Genomic DNA, 11925 nt, shown 5'->3' with positions numbered 1-11925 from the left:
ATTAACATGAATGCCTTCTTTTCGAATGTGAATGCGTGTCTCCTCCTCAGCCTAATTGTGTTCCCCAGACAGACAGCAGTCCAGGGGAGGAGGTGCAGGCAGCAGTATGTTAATGTGTCAGTGAGCCAGTGTCGCTGCAGGGCAGGGGGGTGGATGGCTGATAATGATGAGATGTGCAGGGTCGGAGGGAGGAGGGGTGTGTGTGTGTGTGTGTGTGTGTGTGTGTGTGTGTGTGTGTGTGTGTGTGTGTGTGTGTGTGTGTGTGTGTGTGTGTGTGTGTGTGTGTGTGTGTGTGTGTGTGTGTGTGTGTGTGTGTGTGTGTGGTGTGTGTGTGTGTGTGTGTGTGTGTGTGTGTGTGTGTGGGTAGTCAATAGCTCATCCCCACATTGTCCCAGGATCCCCCACTGGCGCCGCGCAAGGCGCAACGCAAAGAGCCCAAACGGTTCAGAGGACTGCAACCGCTTTTAAAGGTAGTCTGGAAGCAATCAGTCAAGGAAAAAGCTCTGTCAGAGGGAATTGTGGAAGTGGCTGTAGAAGCACATTGTCTCTCTCTCTCTCTCTCTCTCTCTCTCTCTCTCTCTCTCTCTCTCTCTCTCTCTCTCTCTCTCTCTCTCTCTCTCTCTCAATTCAATTCAATTCAATAGCTTTATTAGCATGACCATAGTTACATACAGGGAATACAGATTCATTTCAATCATATAATACATTAATACTAAAATAGAATATGATATATATACATAAGATATATAAGATGTGAGACCTGGTGTATCAGCTCATTCCGATTCCCTCAAACTGTGGCAGGCAGACAAACTGTCCTGCAACAATGCAGCTCTCTTTATATTCCCCGAGAAGTATTTTTAGTTTTTAATTTTAATTTTTTAATATTTGAGGATGCTTATGATTGAATTTTGGGAAGAATTGTTTCCGTATAGGTTCAAAAGTTGGACATTGTGTGAGGAAGTGCTGCTCTGTCTCCACAGCAGTTCCTCCACACTGTTAGCATGATCGCTCCTCTTTTGGCAGCCATGTTTTCTTGTACCTGCCTGTTTCTATGGCCAGGCTGTGAGCACTCAGTCTGTATTTTGTCAACATCTTCCTGTGTTTAACATCAGTCACTGTGGTCAGGTAGGCTGCCACAGTGTACTGTCTTTTTAGGGCCAGATAGCATTCCATTTTACTTTGTGTTTGGGATTTAGTGTTCCAATAAGTGAGGTCGTTTTTTGTGTGTTTTGTTATAATTTGGTTGACTCTAATAGTTGTGGGCTCAGACTGGTCCTGAAGCAGAACACAGTTTGAACCGGTTTGTGAACAGAGTGTCAGGACCAGCTGAGAGAGGTGTTTCCTTGTTCATCTCTTGATACTGCAGGGCTTTGTGGTGGTAGGAGTGGGGGTCACTTTCTTTTAGATGTAGCCAATATTTAATTGATCGTTTCTGGATTTTTATTAGTAATGGAAATGTGCCTAATTCCGCAGGCGTTGTTAGTTGTTCTCCTGTGAACCTGTAGGATACGTTAATTGGATGATTTTCCCATTTGTCAAATGTTTGGTTTGTTTGTGGGCCCCACACTTCGCTTCCATAGAGTAGGATGGATTGTATTACTGATTGAAGTAATTTAAGCCAAATTAACATTTGAATTTCAATGTGAATTTGTCTTTTTATTGCATAAAACGCCCTGCGTGCATTCTCCCTCAGTTCATTGACAGCTTGATTAAAGCTTCCAGTGGAACTTATTTTCAGGCCTAAATAATTATATTCTGAGCAATTTTCTATTGTATGTGTCCCAATTGTAAAGTCAATATTGTTTGCCTGACATCTGGATCTTTTTTGAAATATCATTGTTTTTGTCTTTTTTAGGTTAATTGCCAGGGCCCAGGTCTGACAGTAACATTCGAGCATGTTTAAACTCTGTTGAAGTCCTTCTTTTGTCGGGCTTAACAGGATTAAATCATCTGCATACAGCAGGAATTTGATCCCTGTTTTGTGAAGTGTGAGTCCAGGTGCTGTGGACTGTTCTAAGATAGTGGCCAGTTCGTTAATATAGATGTTGAACAGGGCCAGTGATAAACAGCATCCTTGTCTTACTCCCCGTTCTTGAGAAATGAAGGTTGTTCTTTTGTGTCCAATCTTGATGCTGCACATGTTGTTTGTGCACATAGATTTTATTAGGTCAAATGTTTTACCCCCTATACCGCTTTGAAGTAGTTTGTTGAGCAGACCAACATGCCAAATCGAGTCAAATGCTTTTTGGAAATCAATGAAACAGGCAAATATTTTGCTTTTATTTTGATTAACATATTTGTCAACTAGGGTGTGTAGGGTGTAAATGTGGTCTGATGTGCGGTGATTTGGTAAGAATCCAATTTGGCTTTTGCTCAGGATATTGTGTTTCGTAAGGAAGTCTATAAGCCGGGAATTTATAATACTACAAAAGACCTTCCCCAGGTTACTGTTCACACAAATGCCTCTATAATTATTAGGGTCAGATTTATCGCCGTTTTTAAAAATGGGTGTTATGAGACCACAATTCCAGCTGTCAGGAAAGTAACCTACAATCAGGATCAAATTGAAAAGTTTGAGTATAGCCAATCTGATCTTTTTACTTGTGTGTTTTAGCATCTCGTTCAATATGCCGTCAAGCCCCACTTGCTTTTTTTGGTTTTAGGTTAATCAACTTTTTTTCCAGTTCCTGTTCAGTAATTAGAAAGTCCAAAGGGTTCTGGGAGTCCTTGATGACCAATTCTAATTTGTTGAACTTTTCAATTATCTGTGTTTGTTCTGAGTCAGAATTGATAGTAATGTTACCATATCTATAACTATATCTCTCTCTCTCTCTCTCTCTCTCTCTCTCTCTCTCTCTCTCTCTCTCTCTCTCTCTCCTCTCTCTCTCTCTCTCTCTCTCTCTCTCTCTCTCTCTCTCTCGTTGTGTTCTTGCATGAATTGTTTAATTGCCCCAGCAATAATCATAATGGGAAGCCCACATTGGAGCTGATTTAAAAGAGTGCATGTGGTATGGTAAAACAGCCTTATAGCAGCGGAAGGATGATTCATATTCTAGATAGCATGTCCTGGCCTTTACTATAATTTATTGACACAGTGACTGCCTCCAGACAAGGGGTCATGCATATGCAATTAAAGAGATTATTCTGTCTGAACCACAGTGCAGAATAGGCTGAAGATGGCACACGGGTAGCTTTCTATTAAGATAAGAACAATAAAAATAAGTTTAATTAAAAAGATAGAAGACATTTTTTTTTTTACCACACGCATGTCTGATATCTTGTCAGGAAGGTGCAAAAACACCCACATTGGTAAATGTCAGCGCATAATTACATTACATTAAAAGAATCTTGGGGTGAAAATTGAGGAGCTGGATATACTTCTGTTCTTATTGTATTGTTTTTTTTTTTAAATCTACGAATGTCTTAACCACAAAAACCTAAGATTACAATGTTAGTTAGCTCAGTACACTGAGATGAGCTTTCAGTGAATGGTCACAAGTCAAAGGTCTTTTTCTCACTCTTCAATCCATCTAAACTGGGGTTAATGAGTATTCATTTTACCCGAAAGTCCAAGTGAGTAAAATATAATTCCACATCATAAGAGCTGCTGCCATTAACAGAAAAGCTCATCCCATGAGTCCACAAAGTGAAACATTACGATGTCAAGTGAACAGAAACGCTTCTGAAGACATTGGTCGATGATATTACACCTCAGGGTGCCGAGAGAGACATATACTAGAGCTGCAAATCACAGACATTATCTCAACAGCAGGGGAGGGTGTTAAAAGAAAAGCAATAGGGCAAATTATTTCTTTCATCATCGATTAATCATTTAGTCTATAAAACGTCATGAAAAGAAATTGGCACTGCAATTTTCAAAGACCTTAGGGGATGTCATCAAAGTAATTCTTCTGACAGATAAACACTCTGACACTTAAATATTCAATGTATTTTCAAAATGGACAATAAAGGCAGAACATCTTCACAACTGAGAACATGGAAAATAGGAATGTTTGTTTGGTTGCTTCGGCAATTTATTGAATATCAATTAGTAGCCAAATCCTTTTCTGTCCAACGGCTTATACGTTTTTCAGGTAAATGTTTTAACTTTGAACCAAAACAGCAGTCATTTGTAGCAAGTAAATGCACTCTATAATATAAACCCCATAATACAAAAACTGGACACATACAAATATATATATTAACAAGCACAAGGACATTTGTATTAGCAATGGTAAGATCTTAGTGATTTGAGGACAGTAAGTTTCAATGTTTTTTTTAAGACTCATTTCAGTTATCTGTACAATTAACTTATTCAAACAGCAAAGCACAATCAAAAAGCTATTCTAAGTGACAATAAAAAGAGATAATATAATCAATCAATCCAAACTTTCAGATGGATCAAACTGAGACTGATGCATTGTGGTACATCAGTGTTGTTTTCACACGTCCCCATCATACATTTATGTACTTGTTAAAAGGTGAATATAAGGCAAACCATCACAAGCAATTATAAATAGACGTGGCTAGCTGAGAGAGGCATGCATATACTAAAACCCTATATCACAGACATTTTCTTCCATCATTATTAACTCAAATAGTATTTTATTCATGTCTCCCTCTCTGCAAGAACATTTCTTCAGCTCATGTTGGTGTGTGAGGTTTTCTGTTATTCATGAAGTTATGGTAAAACATTTTCTCGAAGTGATTCATGTCCAATGTTTGATAAAAGTTTGTATCCAGTGGAAGACCCTAGAACAGATCATGTTAGATTCACTTTATTTGTCTGGTTTTTATTCAGGGACTCGATTTGTGACATTTGATAAAAGTAGCTGGAGGCCTCAGTGACCCAGTTATCTTTATAGGCCATTAATGGGGAACAATTTTAAACATCTGCATATGTGTAATTGGTCTGCATGTAAGCATGCCGATTTATAGAAACATATATTTCAAACATAATGATTAAGTGTAGTCTGGATGTTCGTAGATTCCATGAACAATTATATCAGTGTTTTTGATGACAACTTAAATATTTTCCATCATGCCAAAATGTCGACTTGTATTAAAGATGAGTGACTTCAATATTGCATAAAAAAATTAAAAAAATTAATGGAATGTACTTATATTTTCTATGTCCACTCCAAATGCTGTTTGAATAGTGTTTCATCGGAAACAATTGTTTAAAAGTAACAACATACTGATACCGGTTAGTAAAAACCATGAATTAATGCTTTGACAAGTCTGCAGACAGACGGCAGGTGAAAAACCTTTTAATGGAGATCGGCTAAGCTAACGCAGTATATGCTCCGACCGTCCACACTCACAACAACGGCCTATACAAACATAAATAAACCAGCGACTGTATTCGCCATGACACAGACAGTCTGTGGTTTGTACTCGTTTAACTTTTGTCTAGTTTCTGAACAGATATGAGGAGCTGTGAGCTCTGAGGGCTAACAGCTAACGGCTGATGTTGGTTTTGTGTTTCGCATTGAAGATGAAATCACGACTCCGCCTACACTGCGTTACTATAGTTACTACCCCAGTTCCTAAACTGTAATGGAAACGCAGCATAAAGTGAGCCTGGCCTAACAAGGCCTAACGAGCGAGGCCCTGCAGTGGAAAAGCGCCGTGTCTGTACTTTTATGTATTTATATGTAACTCTTGGTGCTGTTCTCATGCTGTGAACGAGTTTCCCGCCGACTGTGACCTAATCCTAAAACCACTGAACCTAACGACCTTCAAGCGTAACCGTGGTAATCTGTCATATTAATGAGCTCTGTGTCACTAGGGGCAACCAGTACTTAGTACAGAGCCACCTCAGCAAACTAGTCTCCAGCGTCCTACTTTTTACACTTCTGATGCTGATCTGGGTGTGACCTCTGCCTCTGGAGCCACGCTGCCACACAATCTCACCTAGACCTTGATGAAAAGGTACCAGCCGCTAAAAAATAAATAAACTACCCATCCCAGAAGCCCCTGCCCCATCCGTCTCCCTGCTGTCACCTGAAACGGGAGCCCATGGTAAGGTGACCCCCACACCATGATGGAACAAGGAGGGCCATGTCACTTTGTGAAAATCTCCCATTGACCATCTGGCTGTGGATAATGGAGCTGGAAGCAGGTGAGCGTTGGTGCAGAGAGAGAAAGAGTCCGGATAATTTGTCCTAACAGCCTCACTGTAACCTACTGACGACCCCTCGTTGAAAATGGGCCATTCTTTGCATCAAATTGCATCCATTACATTGTCCTTGAGAATGAGAGAATTTCAGGCATGAAAATCGATACAATAGAGACGAAAAGCATGAAATTCTCCTAGGAAGTGGGAGCTCCAGCGAAACAGTAGGGGCCATTGTGCCATAAACTTTTCCCCCCCGAAGTGGTTTCATGCCTATGTTTCAGCTGCCTCTGCAACCATGACCACAACAGGCAACAATGAAACATGAGAAACACACTGTTAAAGTTGATTGTTATTCTATGATATAAATGTAAAGAGGATGCTGGTCTTTAGGAGTTTTTCATTTGAGTTGTTGCAGAGTAAATCAAGCACTGTAGCTGAAAAAACTGTAAGCCAAGGAAGCACTGATGAAGTTCATACAGTATCAGTCAACATGTCAATATTTTCCAGATTATGGAAAAATTAAACAGTAACTGTCTCCATCCCACAACTGGAGCTGCTGCCGCAAAAAGGAAGGGCAAATTAAAAAAACAATTTCTGCTACACACAAGGACTTTCCTGTAATTGTACCTTCCTATCGTAAAATATAAGGCAGTTTTATATCCTTAGGACCCTTCATGAACATTAAGTGATGAGAACATCAACCTGGTTGAATCAAATTAAAGACAGTCACAAAAAATATTGCATTTCTTTACATTTTGCTAAATAAATTCTGCTATCTTGGCAAGTGTTCGATGATGAGATCAATACCATGATTAGCTAACTGAACCCTGACGTCATCTGTGTCAATCCAACAATTAGTATCATCTTTAGACTTCATTGCACAGTCAAATATATTCACCCTTTATGTCTATATTCTTTCCGTAATGGTATGGTATTTCCCTTTTCTGAATAACCACAGGACACATTTGATTTCATATTTTTATTTAAACTCCTATTTCCAAAGTAATATTCGCCACAAAAATGACAGCTGTTGTCATATTATATGTAATAATATAAAGCCAGTTTCCCACCTAGGAAGAATCAAAGTATAGTACCACCGTTTTTTCTCTCATTGGTAGTACTCGTTTCAGTACTACTACTACCACCATTTACATTTATTGGGGGGGGGGGGGGGGGAGGTGGCTTCATATATAAAAAAAAAATATACATGAAAATAAATAATTTAATACAAAGTCTCCAGTCAAAGATGCAAATAAAGTGACAAATCAAAAAGCCAACTGTAATTATGCACAAAGGACAGGATGTTGAATAACTTCGTCCTATTTTAGGTTGTTGCTTTGGTAACCATCAGGAAGAAATGGAAACAACAAAGTCAGGGTAAAGTCAAATAAACGAACTGGAAGCAACAATGAAATCACATGAATCGGCGTCCTGCGGACCGCTCATATTATCCAGGGACTAAAAAACAGTGATAAGTATTATGATATTCAAAGGGGATTATGGGGGGAGGGCCACCAAGAAACACTGGTGGACTCTAATCTGAAAGCCATGCATGTTAAAAAAATGACCTTTTTCTAAAATGTATTTTACAAACAAACAAACATATTTTATACAAACCCATTGTATCTGTATCCAGAGAACAATGTTGGTCAAAATAAAACGGTAATAATGAGAAACTCAATATTACATAAGTTATTCATAAACGTGTGTTGTATGATTTCCAAGCCTTGAATATGAAGTGGATGTCTTAGCATTCAGTGCAGCGGGTAAAAGAACCAGAGCAGTGTAACACTTAGGTGCATGTGTTTAAATTGACCTTTTCTTAAGCAAGAAAAAAAACGTTGGATTATCCCTCGCCAGTGTCCTGAGCTCCTCACAATAACCAAGTGTTTTACAGAAGTAACTCAGCATGTGTTTCAGAAACAGGTGATGCTGCTCAGGTGTTGAATATATAATCCCTACAGGCCTGACTGTATATAATTTGGCTCGACTGCGTTAACAGTTAACCAGTGCAGATGAAGCTTCACAGTGTAGAAGCAGAGGACTTATTATGATATGATGGAGAAAGAGGTTGTGCTGCATAAAAAGAAACACTAGTCTGTACAAGGTCGAGGCACTTTCAAAGCAGCGTGCACATACTATAAAGGGCAATGCGCGCACACCCACCCAAACAAACACACACATGCCTTCAGTCTTTCTTTTTTTTCTTATATTGACTGGAGATGAAGACACACGCACATCTGCTTCGTTGTTTTTCAGCCAGAGTCCATGCTGAACAGCTCGATGCCGTGCGGGCTCCAGTGAAGGCCAACTCCAGCGTTGAAGACCAGGGACCAGACGTAGGGGATGAAGAAGTCCTCCGGCTGGTCTTCCTCCACATACTTGAACTTCAGCTCTGGAAACTTCTATTCACACAAAAAGAGAAGAGATTTGAAGAAAAATGATTGGATGCACAACCCAGGTAGATCTGTGTCTCGTTTAGAAACATTGATGACAATCTTACAGGGAGATGTTTGCAGCAGGAATACACAAAATGGGAGGAAACCTTGTGTTTTAACATGTTTTCCCTGATGTGTTGGAAATATAAGAAGTGTTAATGCCTTTAAGAAGAGATTAAATAAAACCTTCTCAGCATGAGACTGCATCCTAGAGCTCAAGGACTTCAAACACATCAGCTTCATCTATACAGTATTCCAGAGAGGGTGCAGTGATATCTCTGTGAGTGCTATTCATGAAGCTTGTACCTGCTAAAGCAAGAAAAAGAACAAGGCACCACACCAAGACTGGATTTTACTACTCTGGAAATAACCATGGTGACAAACATTTTATCTTTTGTTGTACACTTGCCAGGTCAAAGGTGAAATTAGCCCTTTATTCACTGTGTTTTTATTCACGTTAGTTACCAGGTATGCGTTCAACTTTTGGTGTGAATCATTATTATGTCAAGTCTGCAGCATCATATTGAAATCAATGAGAGGGCTGCAGCTTTTCCCAAGTGCTATTGATGGACTAAACATAGCCGGAGACGTCAACATCATAAAGACACTGCCTTCAACCATATTGGAAGGTGCTGATGACAGACATTTGTAAAATGCTGTGACCAACGCAGTGACATCTCTGCTGCTACACAGGTGAGAGAATGTGTTCAGGGCTCTCAGTAATCACTCTTCATCAGGTACAGTAGCCTGATGGCACATGTAATTCCATCTGTCTGTCAGGTAAAATTGCTTACAGCTGCCTGCGGGACAGGTATCACTCTGAGGTCCGACCGCTGACCTCTTAAAAGGGCCGGCTAATGTGCTAACGTCACAGCTACAGTGTGACGGTCCCTCGTGCAACAGCCCAGGGATACATGAGAAAATAGACCTCAACACACGTAAACACATAAAGAACAAGCAAAACAATCTAATAAACCGAAACCAAACAGAGGTGTAACTTTACAGTGCGTCAGCCATCGTGACCTATTTGTTAAGACCAGCGGAGAAGTGCTGAGTAACCTGATTACTTGGTAATAGCCATTCGACTCTTCAAGCTTCAGCTTGTCATGACATGGCCTTTTAATGGACAAAACACTCACTGAGCCACACAGAGAGAGGTCATCAAGTTCAAACTGCTGGGCCTCAGTGTGATATGTTTGGGGCTAATCCAGCGGGAACAAAGAGACAACAAACTGTGGACTGTGGACTGTACCATGTCGTACATAACTATTATGTATGTCCATTAGGCAATTTGGAAATTATTCAGCAACATTTAGGAAATGGATGAATAGTTTTCATATTTTAAGCAAAGTAGTCAAAAATGTACAAGTTCCAGATTCTCAAATTGGGTAGATTCTGGCAGATTATCAAAATTAAGTTTGAGTTTTAGGCTGCTGGTTACAAAAACAACCTTTTTTCTTTTTTTATGAAACTACGATAAACCTTTTTTTCTGACATTTTTATGGATCAAACAATTGAGTGGTAATCAATAGTTTTATTTACAAAATCTAGAATGAGATTGAAAATCACCTTTTAAATTCAAGACCAAAAGACAAAAGTGAATTCTTTAAATGTCTTCTTTTAAATGTAAAACCTGAAGATGTACGATTTACAATTTTGATGAGAAAAAGAAAGTTCTCACATTTGAAGCAAAATCAGTTAATTGTTGACGCTTTTGCTCGAAAAGCAAGCCAAACGACTGATGCACTACTAATCAATGCAGCTCCATTTGACAAAATTCCCATTAAGAAGATTAAGTGCTCCTCTGTGGAGTGTCTTCAAAAGAAATATTCAACGTTAAGCTCCGTTTTAAAAAGCCACTTGAAGCAAACACAAGCCCACCTAACAGCAGGTAGGCAGCAGAATAACAGCATCAATAATAAAAAGGTACCTCATTATATCCTCCTGTCTACTACACGCATGTACAGTAATCAGTCTGCGCTGACAGACAGATGCTGACGGCCTTTATGTGGCCATCCCAGCCGGCTCTATTGAGTCCGGGCTGCCTCTATTCACAGCCTCACTATCAGTATCATAATGACACAGACAGAGGGGCTGCGGGGTCACAGGCCAGATGCCAGGCCCAGGCTACTGAGGCCAGACCACACACACCACCGCCATTGTGCTGGGGAGACACAAAGCAGGAGCTGTATTATCTGGATGGTATTTGTGTGTAGGTGACTGTCTCGTAGGCGAGCTTACCAACTCATCAAATGTTAATATGACACTGATGGTGACGGTTACTCAACCCAGGATCACTTTTATTTTGTATTATTGCAGCTACTAATTTTTAGCCGTGGTTGTGTACTAATTTATTTTATTACTAATGTGTGCTTTTCTTCTTTTTGTATTACTGCTTGCCTTATTTACCTGCTATGCCACTATTGCTGTTACACTGTAAACTTCCCCACTAAATAAAGGAATTCTGATTTTGATAGTAAAGTTTTAAATGTTTAGATGGATATTATTTTGTTCATTAAGCTAGTCTGTTGTTTCCTAAGCACAATAAACTAAAACAATAGGCAGTTGCAGATTAATGACCTGCCATAATCATTTTGATAAAACACAAGTACTTATGCTAATTATATCATTAAGATAATTAAAGCATTAATCAACAAACGCTGACAAACACGTGTGTTTCTATCATTGTTTCTATGTTAGGGCATTAAGGAATCCAAACTTTCCCTCATTAAGTTGCAAATATATGAAAATATGCTCCAAATAATAAGCAGATCATATATTTTTGGAACATGTGGAGTAAGCAGTAACACAACTATAGAAAGACATAAAGGCGAAGTAGGAATATATCGGATCACATTGCAAGTTTTCCATTGTAGCAGGACATTTGAATACAAATAATTCTGCTTAAATGTTCTCTCTAACGACTGCAACAGAATATGAGCAGCACTTCATCGTGACCTTTGAATACAGCTTTTACAGGAACAAGTGAAACAAATCAGACCTTGACAATAAGCACAAAAATGATATTTTCTCAGCAATCACTGCATGTGATTGTGTCTTTGCATTAGTCAACATTTTCTATGAAAAACAAGTATGTGCTTATGTCAGGCCTCTCTGGTTTATGTGTCGTGAAAAGGTTATTGTTTGCAGATAAAAAAACATACAAAATCACATAATTACAACTCCAATAATTTAAAATGTAAAAAGAAAAGATCACAAGGTCTGCTGCCTATACTAACCCCATGAAATAACAACAATTATTTAACTAAAGCTTAAGGAAAAGGCCAACAAAAGAACAAAATACTGCTAAAGCATTCAAAGAAACCCCCACTTAATTAAATGAAAAGTTAGCTTTCGTGGCAAGAT

General features: G+C 39.1%; 1 protein-coding gene across 2 annotated transcripts in view; it reads right to left on the bottom strand.

Annotated features, from left to right (window-relative positions):
• Window positions 1-7085: 7085 nt before the first annotated feature.
• dym (dymeclin) overlaps window positions 7086-11925 on the bottom strand; it is a 51715-nt gene continuing 46875 nt past the window's right edge. For both annotated transcript variants that reach the window (XM_034123222.1, XM_034123223.1), the window contains exon 17: window positions 7086-8526. In XM_034123222.1, coding sequence (XP_033979113.1) covers window positions 8377-8526 — 150 coding nt within the window. In that variant the 3' untranslated portion in view covers window positions 7086-8376. The remainder of the gene's footprint in view (window positions 8527-11925) is intronic.

The sequence above is a fragment of the Trematomus bernacchii genome, unplaced genomic scaffold, assembly GCF_902827165.1.
Source record: "Trematomus bernacchii unplaced genomic scaffold, fTreBer1.1, whole genome shotgun sequence".
Lineage (NCBI taxonomy): Eukaryota > Metazoa > Chordata > Actinopteri > Perciformes > Nototheniidae > Trematomus > Trematomus bernacchii.
Note: the sequence above shows the minus strand (reverse complement) of the source record. Positions and strands in the feature narration are given on the sequence as shown.